The sequence below is a fragment of the Alosa sapidissima genome, chromosome 20, assembly GCF_018492685.1.
Source record: "Alosa sapidissima isolate fAloSap1 chromosome 20, fAloSap1.pri, whole genome shotgun sequence".
NCBI lineage: Eukaryota > Metazoa > Chordata > Actinopteri > Clupeiformes > Clupeidae > Alosa > Alosa sapidissima.
In genome coordinates, this window is record NC_055976.1 from 28,208,512 (window position 1) to 28,226,955 (window position 18,444).

An 18,444-nucleotide genomic window follows, 5' to 3' on the forward strand; every position below is an offset into this window, starting at 1 on the left:
TGTTAATCAAATGGCAGCAGTGTAAAGAAAGTAATAGCTTTAATATGTTTAAATTAATGATTAACTGAAGGAATGACTGGAGCAGCAGGTGGATATGACTCAGTAAAGGCTGCATTAAAAAGTGTTCATTTTTATTATATTATGAATTACATCCACCGACTGGAAAGGGTGGAGGAATCACAACAAAAAATCAGAGAAAAAAAGAAAAGGAAATAATAATTAAAACAAAAATGTGAGAGACATAATGAGTTCAAAGAAAATTCATGGGAGTTCCACACACAGCATTTCGATTGAAGACTTGAAAACACATCATTTTTGTTCGCTTTATTTCCTGTTATTGCTCCCCATGTCACCCATATTTTTTTTATTTATTTAAATAGGGATTCTGCATGGCACAGATATGTTCTGTCGCCACACACACGTGAGGCAACAAAGTCCCATGCCACACTATCCTGACCACTGATCATAGCTGGACACCAGTGTGAACAAACAAGCATTTCCGCGGAAACAGACATAAGGCTGGAGCCTCTGGAATGTTGAGCTGAATAAGTTTTTGTTTTATCGGTCTATTGTGGGGTTTTTTAAAACATGGAAAGCTCCAAGGATCTTAAGTGTTTAATTTCATAGACTTTGCATTTGCTTTCTTTTCTTTGTGCAAATAAGTAACCAAGTACACTTTTTTTCAAAAAAAAAAAAAAGACAGTGGGTGGTGCTTTCTCTTTTCTATGAGCTTTTCCCTTACCAAGACAGACAGTGAGAAATTAGGGGCCTGGTGACAACAGGTGACCAGAAAAGAAAAAAAGGCATTACCAAAAAGAGAGAGCGAGGAAGAGGGAAAGAAAGAAAGAAAGAAAGAAAGAAAGAAAGAAAGAAAGAAAGAGGGAGAGGGGGAGCAGAAGAGATAACAAGACAGAGGAGAGGAAGAGGGGTCACTTCTACAGTAGTCCTAGTCCCTGAAGATCCGGAGTGCTCTAAAATGGTCAGATTTTTAAAGTCCACTGCTTGACGCTGGCGTCGTGGGAGGTGGTCACTACAGTGCGCTCGTCCAGCCAGGCGATGCCACTCACGTGGTGCAACCGGTGAGAGTCTACAGAAACAACAGACAAACAGTACAAAAACAAAAACAAAAACAATCATGTCAATGTGGCATACCTCACTAACACTCATTTCATAGCACGCCAGTATCATATTGGGGCAGCCGTGGCCTACTGGTTATCGCTTCGGACTTGTAACTGGAGGATTGCTGGTTCGTACCAATGGCTGAAGTGCCCTTGAGCAAGGCACCTAACCCCTCACTGCTCCCCGAGCGCCGCTGTAGCAGGCAGCTCACTATGTCGGGATTAGTGTGTGCTTCACCTCGCTGTGTGTTCACTGTGTGCTGAGTGTGTTTCACTAATTCACAGATTGGGAGAGACCAAATTTCCCTCACAGGATCAAAAGAGTATATCTACTTATACTTATCATAGTCTGTGTAAAATAGGTCAGTATGTGTGCATGTATGCCTTTGCAGGATATGTTTAGAGCAATGCGGAATTAGAACACAGCAGCACCAAGATGGAGCACCTCAGTCTGAGTTCTAAGAGGCTTAGGGGACTTCTGCGGAGCCCGTCCTGAAAGGAAATCCCCGTTGTGGAACCCAACACCAGGCCCAAGCAGGGCTCAAGTGTGTCACAGTACCCTGCACTACTGCAAATGGCAGAATATTTTCCTGGATACAGTTACCCAAGAGGGATTTAAATAGCCAAGTGGGGAACTTTAGCCACTGTACTTGCATATACTGTATGTGTGTGTGTGTGTGTGTGCGAAAGAGGATGGGTTCTTACCTGGGATCTTAATTCTCTTATCTGCATCAGAGACTGTCCACACGTACACCAGCATATCCATGCCACCACTAGCGAAATGCTCATTATCAGGCGACCAAGCCAGGCATACCACTTTTGCATGATGCCCATAGAAATCGTTTTTGACCTATGACAAAAAAACAAACCAGAAAATAAATCATACATGGATTTAGCTTAATTGATTACAAAGCCCCAATCAATAACTATGTAATCTAGTTAATCTGCAAGGATAACACTAGCGAACACCCTCACCGCATAGTTGTCCGCCACAGTGAAGACAGTGATGACTTTCTTCTCATCGGACACAGCCAGGAAGGCTCCGTCGTTAGAGTAGGCCATGTCGGTCACTGGCCCCTTGGCCTCCAGCAGCTTTCCGTCGTCTTTCAGGGTGTTCCCCTGGATGGAGTATAAGCGTACCTTTCCATCCTGCGGAACAGAAACAGAACGCTTACCAAAGGCACAGAAGAACAATCAGGATCGTTGCTTTGATGCATACATCTTTCTTTTTGTTCATGTATTGCTTCATTATTATTGTGTAATCATTTGAAAGCTTATGTCCTGAAGTTTCCAAGACTTAGAATTAGGATTGAATGGAAACATTTCTGTGCATCTCCGCTACATGCCAGGTGTGGCGTTTTCTCTACAGCAATAGACACAGGGTGTGTGTGCAGGAGTGGAGGCAGGGTGTGTGTGCAGGAGTGGAGGCAGGGTGTGTGTGCAGGCAGGGTGTGTGTGCAGGAGAGGAGGCAGGGTGTGTGTGCAGGAGAGGAGGCAGGGTGTGTGTGCAGGAGAGGACGCAGGGTGTGTGTGCAGGAGAGGACGCAGGGTGTGTGTGCAGGAGAGGACGCAGGGTGTGTGTGTGCAGGCAGGGTGTGTGTGCAGGAGAGGACGCAGGGTGTGTGTGCAGGAGAGGAGGAATTCAGGCCTTTTCGTCTCTGGCCACACCATTACACCTTCCCACGGTCGCAAAGATCTACTCCAAGTACTCATAAACGATCTGATTAGCAAAACATTTGGCCAGGAGAAAGGCAGTTCCACTTCACTACAGTAATAACTCTTCAGCATGACCAGCCCTCGTGCCTGCCTCATACACATTTATGTGAGGTTAGGACTAGGGACTGACACCATCCTTTGGGTAAGATACTGGACTTAAGATTAATTTATTTCTCAGTTTATTAATTAGATTAGAGATACAACTGATTAATTTTCTTTAGAAGCCTGCCTCTCTCCGTTGACGCACATCTTAGAGAATAAAGCCTGTTTTCCCATTAATAATCTTCCTGACTAGGTCTTCATATATCTGTTGCACTAGGAAATAAACTTCAACTCCTTCAACACATTTCCTAAATACAAAATCAGAACAACCCTAGAACTAAGTAATATGCAATAGTGTTGTCACGATACCAAAATTATGACTTCGATACGATACCTGCCATAAATATCACGATGCTCGATACTGAAACGATACTACGGCGAAATCCTAAGATATCTGGAAAAGAAAGGACTCATACCTTCTCCGAGTGTATTGAATCATTTGTGTTGAATTCGGTTCACTTTTGTAGTGTGCAGGTCAACTCTGGGTTCAAAACTTCCTACATAATTATCATTTTTTATAGTCAGTAAAATAGTAGGCCTATTTTGTGTGATTAAGTCCTTTATTGTTTGTTATAGTTCATATACATTGTGTTGTTTTGGCAATAAAGTAGCTTTAAATAGCCAAACTAGGCTAGATCAAGGTCAGTGTTGAAATTACTGCATGCAAATCACTGAATGCTATGCAGAGGGGCCTAATCTTTAAGCCATCTGATGTACAGTATAGGCTACCCTAGGCCTTCCCGTGTTCATGGGATTTCTTTGACAGTTGCAAAGGTAAAAATGTGAGGATAGTCTTCTTTGTGCCCAGTGTACAAGTACGACATTCCAACCACTCAGGTCTTCGTCAGATAGGCCTACACCATTAGCCTACCTGTTGCAATATATCTGTGTGCATTCCTACATTACGTCTATTTCTTTGATAACATGATTTGCTACCACGTAACAATAAGCCGCTATTATTATTATTAGGACTCAACACGCTTTGGTGGTCAACGGACAACTAAGCCTTAACCCTTAGAACCCGATTGAGGCAAAGTGAGTCAAAAAACACACCCTTTCTTCTCTGTTTTTTGCTCCGCAACTGTTCATCGCAACGAGATGAAACCTTTATTGCATGACAGAGAAGTGGGGCTTTCCAAAGAGACTACGCACTTGCCTGTATGAAAATAAAAAAAAAAAAAAAAAATCATGAAATTAAATTGCATCATATTTACAGTCTATACTTCTCTGCGTTCACCTGCGCACCCATTACTCTCGTTTGAATTACTCACGAACCCGTGATCGCATAGATATGGCAAGCATATCAGATGAAAGAGGAGACACAGGGCTATCCATTGGTACCATGGATATCGATCCTTCTGGCTTATAAAAACAGACGAAGTGACTGCAAAATATTAACGTCATGTACACAAACCAACGCTGCACACCCATTACTCCATCACCCATTTCCTGAATTTCCCCTTGGGGATCAATAAAGTATCTATCTACTCTCGTTTGAATTACTCGTGGACCCGTGATCGGATAGATATTCCACGTATGTCAGATGAAAGAGGAGACACAGAGCTATATACATCCTTCTGGGTTATAAAACAGACGAAGTGACAGCAAAATAATAACTTCATATAGCTGGACTTACCCCTTTTTGTCTGTTTTTGTGGCAAAGCATGTTTATAATCCAACGCTATCATGTGTTTCTCTATGGCAAAGCAAGTTCATAATCCGGTTTTTTTAATTGAGATCCTAGCAAATTCCTGCATGGCATCCAATTCAAGGCTCACATTGCATCCCAATTTGTTCCCAACACCTTTTTTGCCTTTACTTTGTTCATGGCAATGCAGTAAAAAGTTGAGAATCATCATGAGTGAATACACCATAGTCACACATGCTAACAGGCAAACTTGGGTCAAGTCAGGTCAGATCAGTTCGTGTCACAGATATGGAGCGCAGAATGGTCATTTTTCATCGCTAAATAAAAAATGGCATTTATTTCCGTAAATCACACACCACATATTTCTGTAAATTGCTCAGACCCAGAGTATCCCTCCAACATGGCAATTATATTGCCCGATTCAAATGCATGTAGAGCTATGAGCTTGCTGTGGTGAGATACAGGTCAAAATATAAGAATTTTTATAATATGATTTTTATATTTTAATTCTTTAAAAATCTAAATAAAATCAATGCTAGTACTAATACATTAAATGGCAGATCTGGATAGCCTAGACTCTGCTGAAAAAAAACAATATATAATATGTGTGTGTGGCACTTACAATGACCAGAATAAATCCTTATGAATAAAGGTAGTGAAAATGCCCTAAAAACAGCTTAGGGTTCTAAGGGTTAATAAAGTAACAAAACCAAGAGAAAAACACGAACGTTCATGTATTGCTTTAAGTATAAGTATATATACTCTTTTGATCCCGTGAGGGAAATTTGGTCTCTGCCTTTATCCCAATCCGTGAATTAGTGAAACACACTCAGCACACAGTGAACACACAGTGAGGTGAAACGTACACCAATGCCGGCGCAGTGAGCTGCCTGAGGGGTTAGGTGCCTTGCTCAAGGGCACGTCAGCCGTTCCTACTGGTCGGGGTTCGAACCGGCAACCCTCCGGTTACAAGTCCGAAGCGCTAACCAGTAGGCCACGGCTGCCCCTTTACCATTACCATGTAAACTTTAGAGAACATCTCCTCTCATTGCACCACTTACAACAAGTCTTGCTGATCCTAGCACTTACCAGCCGTCTTGAACTGACACCCAACTGTTAAAAACAGCACTCACTAATGCACTTATTCTTACTGTACTCTACCGTTTTTAAATGGTCCTAAAAATTGTTGAGAAAATTGCTTTAAAACTTAACTGTTACCATGTTGTTAGTTAGTTAGGTTAAAAATGCGTCAGCCAAATGTAATGTAATGTAATGTAAACCGAGAGGGAGAAAAATCTGGATGTCTCACCGCTCCGCCCACTGCGGCAGTGCCGCCGCCGGGATGGAGAGCTCCCGCCTCCGGCTCGTAGCCCAGATCGTCCAGCGTGAACACTTTCCTCTTGTCCTTCATCAGCACCAGCTGCCACAGGCACACAGGAGTACGAGAATGACCGCGATTAATGAGTACACTCACGCTGCGTTACACACACAACAGAATATCCTGCCACAGCTAGAAATGTGTCAGGAAGTTTTTTTTTTTTTTTATCACAACGAGAGCTTTGAAGTACAGTACATAAAAAGACTTAATGCTGGCAAGTTGGACGTTTTAACATGCAAAGTGTAAGTAAGCTAAGCCACAAACTGAGTGCAGTAGATTGCAGCATGAATCAGTGCATTCATATGCAGTAAAATGAACAAGGCTTTCTGCAAATATTTCCTACCTGACCAATGCACACAGCCATGGCAAGTCCGCCCGAGGACACGGACACAGATTTAGGCTGGACATCCATCTTCAGTAGATCAGAGGCACTGAAATGGAGTAATCAAAATAAGTTTCACAGAGGGATTTCAAAAAGCGTGATATTGTTGAAGGAAAATTGTACATCTAATGTCAGTGAAACGATTCACAATAGTGTTATGGAGCCACAGGGACTGCGCAAAAACCCATCGTAACACAAACACACACAAACACACCTGTATTCTTTTTTGGTCACGTCAATGTAGCGCACTGTGTCATCCATGCTGCAGGTCACCAGCTGGTTAGAGTCGTTCACAGCCATCTTGGCTACGGAGTTACTGTGCCCTTTGCCCAAAAACTCGTCATTCTCCCCGGTCTCAGCATCCCAGTAATGTGCAATACCATTGGTTAAGGACCATAACCAGCTGAGAAGAAAGTTCCATTAACCTTCCATTAAAAAGTTAGTGTGATAGACTGCGGGCTTTTTAGCTGGTTTAGGTGGTGTTTTTTTAACAGAGTTGTCTCCACCCAGTTACCTGGGATTACGCTCACATGTACCTTTATATGCGTTCATGTAGGCGTATACAATGGAAGGGATGGACGGGTGGAAGGCATGCACCCTTTCATTTGGTCTCGTTGGTTTTGTTATCTTTGCCTTTCGTTTTCATGACCCCAACCCCTTACAAACATTCGTCTACACTACTGGCTAATGACTACGCATGCTGACACTGTTGCTTGCATTGTGCTCTTTTGCACCCTTAGGGCTGATTCAGACTGGGTGCGTGGCGTGTCTGTTGCGTGTCGGTTACGGGCGGTTGCCTGTCGTTTTCTATGTCTTTGCACACCAGAAACATGTCTGGCGCTGCGCTGCGGCGGCCTCTCTGCGCTGCGGCGGCCTCTCTGCCTATTAAAACAGCTCTTCATTATTTTCTTCACTGTTTTGAATGGAAGCGCTTCCAACACGCTTGCGTGTGGCGTGAAAAAAAAAAAAAATCAGCGTCGGTCCGATTTCTAGCATGCGTGTGTTTTCCGCGCGGCTCGAGCCGCACCCGAGACGTGCGTGTCACGCAGGCGGTGTGCAAGCTCTAACCTGTTACCATGGGAGCCGAAATAAAAACGGACACGCCACGCAGCTGACACGCCCATGCCACGCACCCGGTGTGAATCAGCCCTCGCAAACCATTTTTTTTACACCAATTTACTTAACAAATTCTTGAGTTTCTTAAATTTGAACGTGGTCTGGAGCTGGCCCACTGGAGCTGTTCAGGCGGACAGTCTCTCTCAAATATCTCAAGGAAGAAGCTGACAAATACAGGCCCATCCGTCCAAGTAACATTATTGGCTGCAACTTTTAAGATGGTAATGGATCACTTAATTTCCTGAAAGGATATTGATATGTCCATCATGGCTCCCAGAGTAGATGCAGTTCCTTCCATCAGTTTTGTGGACAGTTAAGGACTGAATTGATTTGCTGTGTCCCTGTTAAGGAATAAAAAAAAAAGACATAAAATATGTTTTATATCTCCTGCACATTTCCAAAATGAAACCCAAAATGATTATTGCAGTACAGTTGGAACTTGGACATAGGAAGTTGGCTCTAATGACACTCCAGCCCTACGAACAGTTGTGATACTGCATGCAAAGGGGTCTGCTAAATGAACACACTTCAGTATAAACTATTTCAAAGAGAAGAACTTGCACTGGACACTTCAATGCTAGTTCCTATTTATTCTTACTTCCCTTTTATAATCGGTCAGTGAGGATTTAAGTAGCACTGAAGCTTCTTCCGGAGCTTCTCAGACAGCAACCAAAAGGAACAAGCAACCAACTTCAAAACTAAGAAACCAGAAAGGCAGCCGACCTTGATGGTGCGGATCGGGCGGTCAGGGTTGTTCTTGTCCAGGTAGTTGATGTAGCCCGACAGGGAGATGCTGAGCAGGTGGTCCTTCTGCCAGAGGCAACCCAGCTGCTGGTCCATGACGTCGGCGCCCATGTTGAAGGTGGTGACCGCCGTGCCACTGGCCACATCCCACAGCTTCACCGTCTTGTCCCCGGACGCCGAGATCAGCTTGGAGCTGTCAGGGCTCCAGCTCACCTGCCGTGATAAAGAGACCACTCCACCATTATTATGATCACCACTACCATCATCATCATCATCACCATTATTATTATCGCCACTACCATCATCATCATTATCACCACTACCATCATCATCATCATCACCATTATTATTATCGCCACTACCATCATCATCATTATCACCACTACCATCATCATCATCATCACCATTATTATTATCGCCACTACCATCATCATCATTATCACCACTACCATCATCATCATCATCACCATTATTATTATCGCCACTACCATCATCATTATCGCCACTACCATCATCATCATTATCACCACTACCATCATCATCATCATCATAGTCATCATTCTCATCGCAATCTCATCGCTATCAACATAATCCTCATCACCACCATCACTATCAACACCAGTCATAATCACCATCAACATCCTCATAATCAGCATCACCATCACCATCACCGTCTCATCACTATTAACAATCCTCATCACCACCATAACTATCAACACCCATCATCATCAGCATCACCACCACCACCACCATCATCCTCATAATCAACACCACCATAATCACAACCTCATCACTATTAGCAATCCTCATCACCACCACAACCATAAACCATCATCAACACCTCTATTATGATCTAAAGTAGCATCTGATCTATAGTCATATTTATATGCTTACTAGTGGCTATAAAGCAGTCACTTCACAACAAAGGAACATGGACCTGTATTGCATTCAAAGTGCTATGGCGTTCTATTTGTTTCAAATCCCATTGCAAAGCACTGGATTGACTGAAGGAAATCAGATTATGTATAATCTCTAAGCAATAACCACAGTGATTACGGTCATACTAGTGGCAATCATATTAGAGATTAATCAGTATGATTAGTAGCAGCACTGGTAGTCTCTTGTCTCATGAGGCCAAACATGTTTGTCACTGTGTGAAACATGTTTAGGGATACATTAGAAAACAGCACCTAGCACCCTGGACATGCTACAGTCATATTCATTCAGTTTTCTTTAAAAAGGAAGCATCCCTAGAGCAATTCTTACAGAGCTGCTGCATGGTGACCCAGACTTGATGTTTATAAATAGAGTCTTGTCAAAACATCCTGCCCACCAACTAAATGACAGTAGTTTAGATTAAATCAAGCAGTACACACAGATCATTGCAACCCCCCCCCCCCCCCCCCCCCCAAAAAAAACACACACACACACACACACACACACACACTTCCGGATCTCTCCAGGGAGGAAGTTGCGATTAAACACTGGCATGTTAGTCTGAGCGAATTAGCCTAGAAAAGGGTCAAAGGTGGAAGTAAATACAGCAAAAGCATATTTGGTATCATTTGAATCGGAATTTTCTGTAGATTAAGAATTTGTGGTGCCTACAGCGCAGATTTGTACGGGAAAACATATATAGGGCTTTGAATGGAGCATGGCACAATGAGTTTTGGGCCAAACACGTATGTTAGTACATCTTGATATTAGCTGATATCTCTTAAGCCAATTGAAAGATATTCATCAAACTTGGTCTACTTACCCACTACAAGTTGTCAAAGAGCTGGCAAGACAATTTAGGTATTGAGGTCAAAGGTCAAGGTTACAAGGGGTCACACACATAACTCACATGCAGTATTTGGTTCATATCTCCAAAGCAGACTGATGGATCTTCATTAACTCTAGTACATTTATTGTCTATACAAGTTAGATGAACTTAGGGACTCAGGGCCATGGGGTCAAAGGTTAAGGTCAGTTTCATTCCCTGACATACAAGGTTATAGACGGTAGAGACATGCTAATCAACATGCCATGTTCAATTCAATTACTGTAAATATAGTCAACGTTTTTTATGTTGCACAACATAGACTTGGTTGTTTTTGACATGGGGAGTCCCCATCTACAGCACAATGAGTTTAATACCCCTCCTTTGTATATAAGAATCAAGAATCTGATTGCAATTACTGTATGCAAATGTGCTTAGCAGTTACATAACAGTGAAATACTTCTACTAGCATAGTCATGACCTGACCAATATCTCCCATACCAATATTGCCCATGCAGTCCTTTCCACAGTACAAGCAGTGCTACTTCCAGCTGTAAATTATAGCTTTCTGTGCTGTTGTGACTTTCCATAAGTTAGTATGACTGTTAACTGTGGCCCTTGCTATTTTTCCCTTCATGGACAAGGTGTTGTCCACTTTCTCTTGGCAATTTCTGTGACCCTGAAGACTAGCATTGTCTTCCAGTTTTGATGTTAGTAATGTGGGATGTCCGTTGTTATCTGTTCAGTTGAAGTTAGGGGTGGGCAAAAAATAATATCTAAATATTTTGGAAGATTTTGACGGTAGATATCAATAATATAATTAAATACGAATTTGTTACAAGCCACCTTATAATTTCTTACAAAGCACATTAAGGGACACAAAGTATTAGGATAGCAGTTCATTTTCTAAATTTTGTTTCTGAAAGATGAGACTGTTGTAAGAAGCAATATTTTCCCCTGGGATGAATATCAGTATGTAGTTGTGCTCAGTACTGTCTTGATTCATTATTTTCCATTTCACTGCAATGGATGATGAGACTAACCTGACTCTCGCCAGATGAATTTCGTTCCGCCTAGCTCCACTAATCCATCTGGGATCGATCCATTGGAGTGGTGTTTCAGAAGGCTGGGCCAAAAATCCTTGCATATGATTGGATAAGCCACTTGTCCGTCCTCTATTAACATGCTACTTCAACCACTCACATTGAAGCCAACCCGTGACGCTGAGAACAGTCTCACAGTCGCTTCTACGCTACGTCACATCTATGAAACTCCCGCCCTGCGTCCTGATTGGCTCTACCATAAAATATGGTGCCGAAATCACTCTCAACGGAAGCGATCCCTGATGGATGTGAGTGGAGTAACCATTGGTCGTATTGTGTTATCCAATTGCGTGCAGTGAGATTTTCAAATGCACGCTTGGTGCCGCCCCTCGAGTTGGGCCATTACATTATTCGTGACCAGACCCTTAATCTTTCTAGATTACCAGGGTCTGGATTTTCCAGGCTAGAAAATGTCCACTTCCAAATCCAATTGTCCAATTAACACTTGACTATTTAGTAATTTAGCACTCTGGAACAAGGCGTCCGAAGGAGACAATGTAGATAGAAGATTTTCCGAAGACTGTTCATCTTTATTCACCGTATTGCAATGATAGCTGGGGCCCCCGACAAGACCTCCCCTACGGATGGCTATACACTATATTTTATACTCCTCAGCCCTTGAGAAGTGCCACCCTCTCACGCCATCTCCATCAACACCCTTCACCAATCAGTACCAAGCAGGGTCGCTTTCATTGGTGGAAACCATCTTCCCATCATGCATAAAACTATATGCAAACCTATGTAATGCATAGGTAACATATGTAAAATAGTGTAACCCTAAGTTTTTCTGGTTCCTTCCAGTTTGGTGAAATAAGGCCTTCTTATCGTATTCTCTTCCTAGCTGGACAGGCCCGAACTCATAAGGCACAGTGGCCTCCTCATCCCTGTCCTGTCCAGTCCTCACCAGCTTGATAACACCCCCTCTCCCTTAACCATGTAAGGAGGAGATCCTCTCATCCTGGTACCCCCAGTACTTTATGAAACCCATGATTACATCCCTTCACATCCTGAAAACCCACCATAAAACCTAGTAGAATCCTAGGTAATATCAGTCCGCTGCTGCCGTTGTTTATATGCCTACTACCAACTTCAGGGAACAAAGTATAACTATTGCAATGCGATGCAAGGGTAGTTTTTATTTCTAACAGTATTCTATCAACATAGACATTTACATCAATTGTCTGGCGTTATAATTTAAGTTGAAGGAAATAGCTGTAGATGACAATGTTTATCAGATGTTTGACAGAAATGGTTTGGATTTAATCTAAAACTCTGAAACAGTTATTTTAAAACAGGTATTCACACAGATGTTTGCATTTTTAAAACAGCAAATTATTTAGATTTCCCCTGGTTTCAGAGAGGCTACTACTACAATACTAAAATAAGATGTGGAGGTTGAAACAACTGTTTTTATACAGAAAATAAAGTTTGTTTTGCTTTAATTTAAATGTCTTAATCTTTTTTAATGTCAATTCAGATAGTTGATTCTATGCCTCAGCCAGCTATAGCCTCATGACCTTTAACCTCTACCTGTGACCCCATGATCTTTAATGCCTTATTAGTTAATTTAGGCTTAATTAATTGTTGGGTTTAATGAGGATCCTTTAATCTGCTTGAGAGGTATAAAACAAACATTGCATGTCAACTATGACCTCACGTGACCTTGACCTTTGACCCCAAGACATTAAACACCTACTAATTTCATCAAGAACTTATGGTGAGTAAGTACACCAAGTTTGGTAAATATTATTTTACCAGTATGAGAGATATCAGCTAATATCTATATGTGATAATATAGGATTTTGGCCCAATAATCATTATACCATGGTCCATTCAAAGCTGTATATCTTTTTTCTGGTACAAATCTGCACTGTAGGCACCTGGAATTCTTAATCTACCTGAAATTACGGTTCGATTGATACCAAATATATATATGTATTTACTTCCACCTTCAACCCTAATTCGCTCAGACTATGTCCCCCTCACCACAACAGATCCTGCTATTTCTCTGAGTTCAGCATATTTGTACATTTCCTGCTTATTAGCACATTCCACACTTAAAAAAACATTTACACATACAGATACAACGTTAGGAAAGGAGACAATACCAGTACCATTTGTTCAAACACATATAACTGAAAGCATTCAGTATTTCTGAAGAGGCTGGGCAGGACATTTAGACTTACGGCATAGATTCCACCCTCGTGAGCTTTCTCTCCTCCCAGCGTGCCAACCTTCTCACCAGTCTTGCCATCATAGATGTTGATCTGAAACAGCACAGAACACACTAGTTAAGTCAGGTGCACTCCCTACAAACACTGCAGCTGTCTCGCACGCAGACCAGACGGAGCCTGGCCAACGGCCTTGGGAGTTCCAGTCACCTGGCCGTCAGCTCCAGCCGAGACGAATCGGTTGCCGTCCGGAGAGAAGCGCACACAGTTGACGAAGCGACTGTGGTCCTGCAGGGGTGGAGAGGACAGAGAGAGAACTCGTTAGTTCCCTATGAACACGCTGACATGCACCCACTTCACACACTTCCACCCTTAAACTGCCCTTAAACCGAAACACTGTAATTCACTGTAGTGGTTACTGAGGCCCTGCTCACACAGCACTCATTCTCCTGGAGTGGAAAATGTGACAGAAAAGCATAAAAAAACAGAAATGCAACACCCAGGCATTCAGAGGCCTAACTGGAAGGGTTTTTGACTTTCTGTCTGACTGCACAGAGAATAGATCAAAAGGGGCTAGAAACTCATAGTAACAACCATACGTCATTTCATGAAACAACAACACAGTGCCTGTTGCTCTCTGTGACCACAAAATACAACAAGATAAAGAATAACCGGGCTTCATGAGAAGCCCAATATTTACTTTCTGGAGAGCCTGCATGCTTTGCTTACAGCAAGCCAACTCAATGCAATGCTACCCTGACAGACGACCAAGTGAGAATAGTGTAAATGAAGCACATGAGGACAGCTTTTAATGCATTCGGGCATGCGACCATGTAGATGACAACGAAGCCGTGGCCACGACAAACTATGTGCAAGGTGATTAATGAGACATGCGGTCAGCTGCAGCATTCACTAACTGATAATGATCAACATTAGCCTCAATTACTTTTTTGATGAATTACTTTTATCAGAATTTGCTTGCATGATATCTGAGACAACAAACAATGTACATTTCTTGTTGTTGCTAAAACCAAATGCTAAATCTATACGGAAGCTGACGACTTTAAGAACATTAGGAAAGAGGTTAGGTAATGCCGAGTCATGTTTAGACCCGTCCAACCCGTTTGCAAAAAAAGGGAATCCCAGCATATGCAGCATCCTTGCTCCCAAAGCTCTCTGCCCAGTGTGTGCCGGGGCATAAGACACACACTGTATGTAGCGGTTAAGGGTTTTCCCCATCAGGAGTACAAGTTCAGGTAAAACTAGCATGTCAAACTGCACTGCTGCAAGATATCTGCACAGATCAGAGTGTGTGGATGCTTTTTGCTCATCAGACTTCTGTAAAAAAGTTTTGGAGAGCCAACACACTACTGTGAAGTAGTGCACTCACTGGAATCCTACTGCAGATGGACTGCCATCCATAGAAGCTATTGCATCTCTGGGCAGTTACATAATGAGCAGGAGGGAGAATAGGCGAATCAGACATGGCAGCCCTTTCTTGTGCCCGACATGAGGCCATTTCTGTTTAGCATTTTCTGTTTAGTTTTTCTTCCTTTAAATAAGCGGAAGTGGTCGCCTGGTGCATTTCAATTACTCCCGGTATTCAGTCATTTTTTAGATTCTTCTGATTTTCACTTATCAGCCACCACACAAATCTCAGCCACAAAAAAAAAAAGAAAACATTCACAGTCCTGAGCCAAAAAAAAAGGGAAAAAAATTATCCATTAATTGGCTTCCAAATTCCTGTCAAACCCACAACCCTCGCAAGATTCCCTACTGATCGCTAACAGAGGACACTACACAAGCCAAAGCACAAAACACTTCCTGGCTCCACATTGAGAAAGCACTCACACTCATGGTGAACTTGAACTTGAATGGTGGACCCTCGAAAAAGGTGCAGCAGCTGTCATCTGCACCAGTGACCAAGCGATAAGGACGAGACTGTTTAATATCCACTGTGTTGATGACCTTGCTGTGGCCTACAATCTCACCCACTGAGGAGCCGCTGTCCCATAAGAACACAGCCCCAAACCTGTCAACACACACACACAGAGTTACTGTCAAATACAAGCAAGATACATTTCATCTGTATTTGTGTGATGATTTGTGTAGAAGGGTGATGATACATAGGGTGATTTTTTGAGCAATGTTGCTGGGCAACCACAAAATCGATTCCATGGGTGATGGATTCAATTATAATTTACTAATGATTGAAAAAAAATAATGCCCAAATGTACCTAAACAATTTTGAGGAACTTTGTGCAGCAACATCGTTCAAAAAGCATCAGCTTTACATCCAGAAATACTAATTGGAAGGCTACATCGGGCAAGTGCTCTGTTCGAGTAGCATCTGCTGCAACAATTAGCTTCCACTACAATTAATGGAACTGGCTACACCAGATTTGATAGCGGCGCGTACATTCGGAAAAAAATCTTCTTCTAAAACTATTTTTACGCTACGCAAACAGAGCGCTTCAGTTGCAGACTTGGTGTAGCCCGTGCCTAAGTGTATTCATTCTGGGACTTGGTGTAGCCCGGGCCTAAGTGTATTCATTCTGGAGGAATGCCTCAAATCCTGATTTAGCTGCAGCTTCCAGACAGAGAGTGCAGGCCTCCTGAACATGATGATAATTGGACTCACTTCTCTCTGCCTTCTCCAACTGCAGCAATTCTCTTGCTGTCCTCCGTCCAGGCGATGTCCTTGATTTTGCCTCCGAAGGGCTGGTACTCATACTTCAGTAGGTGCTCCTTCTGGGTAGTGTCCCAGATTCTAATCTTACCCGAAACATCTGTGGGAAGCAGTCAGATTTTTTTTACCAATTCATGCACCATCACAGCAAAATAACTTATCGTACGGGTGGCCTACACTTATTTTAGTTACAAAAACAGGAATTTGTGGCATTTACTAGTTGTCCCACACAAAAACCAATCAAATGACAAATGAGCAATTCAATGACAAATGCTTTTAAATGACAAAGAAGATACACCTTACATACCTCCAGATGCGATGTAGAAGCCACTGGGTGAATACTTGGCTACAATGACTTGATGAGGATGCTCTGTGTAGATATCAGCAATTGCCGGGTTCTGTCACAAAGGCAAGGTCAAGCAACACAATGAGCAATTGTTTCAGGATTAAAGACAATTAAGATTAAAGTTCTTAACAAGATAAATGTTATGTTAAAGGACCTTGGATTACTATCAGGCAAATATATATAAGCTTTATTGCAGACACAGGTCCATAGAGCTGTGACACAACAACATGCTATTTGAGATATCTAAATTTATCCAGTGACACATTCTGTTAATCAGATATCATATTTAAAAGGTGGGCATCATTACATCGATATTTCTGATGATGACGCTCTTCCCGTTGGTGTACAAGAAATTGTTGCCTTTGGGGTCTCCACCGAGAATCTTTGCGACTCCTCTCTCCATCTGCGGGAGACTGGCGAACGTGTGCTCTGTGATACATGGGGAAATCGAAGCCATTAAACGACCTGCCTGTATACATTGTTGACAGAACATGGACATAAACTACAAGAAACGTAGAAGCCACTGACAGACACAAAGAGGCCACTTGGCAGCCAAATTAAGATACTGTAAACAAGGTTGCATATAATAACGATATGCAGGTAGTTGTACACTGGCCCCGTTTTCAACAGAACAAGTGCCAAAAAAACAGGCACGCAAGTGGACCATTCAGCATGTCGTCAAGCACCGTGTGATTAATTGAACTCGAAAAACATGCTGTGCAGCTAATGAAGAGAACTACAGTCTCAAGGCACCAAAATAAGTAGCTAATCACGCTCTACACACGCTACTCTGGCTGGCTGGCTGACTACAAACTCACAGCCCAAGCAGTTGCCACTGACAGTTTAGCTGCTACCGCTAGCGTTACATTTACTTGTTCAATGAGGAACTAACATGCGGCAATAATATTATTCACTACTCGTATGGACCATTAAATGAAACCAAGACCCTTATATCCACTCCAGTATCATAAAATGCTTTAAACGTTCATATATATCTAACTCATCGTATCTACTGGCATCAACCATTCCACCCAGCCGCAAACTCCCTCTCCTATCATAACAATGTGTCTCCACATTTCCGCATCAGTCGGAATAGCGACGGTCATGTTACTTTTCAAACCCAGTCTTTAGCATACATACAAATCTATGTTCTCGGTGCTAAGCCATGCCTGATCAAGAGTAATGATATGCTTAGTTTGCTTTGTACTGAAAATTATTTTGATCGACTACATTTGGATAAACCTGTGACAGACATGGGCGAGGTTTCCAGCCGCTGAAGCTAGCTAGCTGAATTGGCGTCTAGGCGAGTTGATCAAAACCTGTCAAGACATTATTAGTACGCACACAAAGGCTTCCCAGTGTTGAATGAAATGTGGGGATGGGAGATACAGACATTGATTTAATGGGACTTACTCAATTCGTATGCCATGTTGGCGAGTTTTTGCTGTAATATCCTCGAATGAATGGAACAGTGAGCCTCCCCAGTCCTCGAGTCCCTGTCACCGGCGGGTCTAGACTCTCCTAATCCCACAAACACGGAAGCAAACGCCGCTCGCGGTATGCTTGGCTTTGCCCATATATAGTAAAGTCGGCCTCCACGCGAGCAGCTGTCGCCCTCACCAGGCTTGTGCTCACTTGCCTATTGAGGAAATGACGTTTACTGCATAAAGATGCTGCAAACGCCCAAACTTGAAATTGACTGTGATGCTAAATCATTCAAAGAATGTAGGCTTGGAGAATTCATGTAGCCTAATCATACATGATGAAGCGAGATAACTGTTATTTTGGAAGGGTAGACGTAAATGCAGGATTAATAGCCTACTGGAAATATCTATTTTTAATATTTTAGTGGTGTAGGCTGCTACAATCTATAGGCCAGGCCTACCGTTTTGTCATCCCATAAAGGATATTGCTCTCAATTGTAGGCCCAGAGGCGTAGCCAGAAATTATATTAAGGTGTGCCTGTGACATTTTCATATTTTTGGTGGCCTCAACCCAGTAAAAGTGAGGGGCGCAGTGACGCAAACCTGGAAATGTAAACACACTAGTGCTCTTAAAACTAGATGTACCGCAGAGCGGTACAAAATATGACCGCCGCCAGTCCAGCACTTTTTTTCCACAAAAATAAATCACGCTGAAAGGCCTATATGATTCTAACTGTCTCACTAA

At 42.5% G+C, this 18,444-nt stretch overlaps 1 protein-coding gene across 1 annotated transcript; it reads right to left on the reverse strand.

The window, feature by feature from the left end:
* Positions 1–114: 114 nt before the first annotated feature.
* wdr1 (WD repeat domain 1) lies at positions 115–17,843 on the reverse strand. Its single transcript, XM_042075280.1, has 15 exons — positions 17,689–17,843; positions 16,583–16,704; positions 16,237–16,327; positions 15,882–16,029; positions 15,092–15,272; positions 13,451–13,528; positions 13,256–13,336; positions 8,184–8,417; positions 7,714–7,801; positions 6,559–6,715; positions 6,306–6,393; positions 5,894–6,004; positions 2,094–2,267; positions 1,824–1,968; positions 115–1,087 (listed from the first exon to the last, which is right to left on the reverse strand). The coding sequence occupies exons 1-15, from the start codon at positions 17,702–17,704 to the stop codon at positions 981–983; spliced, it is 1,821 nt and encodes a 606-aa protein (XP_041931214.1). The 5' UTR covers positions 17,705–17,843; the 3' UTR covers positions 115–980.
* Positions 17,844–18,444: the final 601 nt, after the last annotated feature.

Coding starts and splice junctions, on each gene's coding strand:
- wdr1 (XM_042075280.1), bottom strand. Junction 16,030..16,236: donor CTTCTACATCGCATCTGGAG/GTATGTAAGGTG, acceptor TGCTTCCCACAG/ATGTTTCGGGTAAGATTAGA. Junction 6,716..7,713: donor GAGCCATGATGGACATATCA/ATATCCTTTCAG, acceptor ATGGTATTGCAC/ATTACTGGGATGCTGAGACC.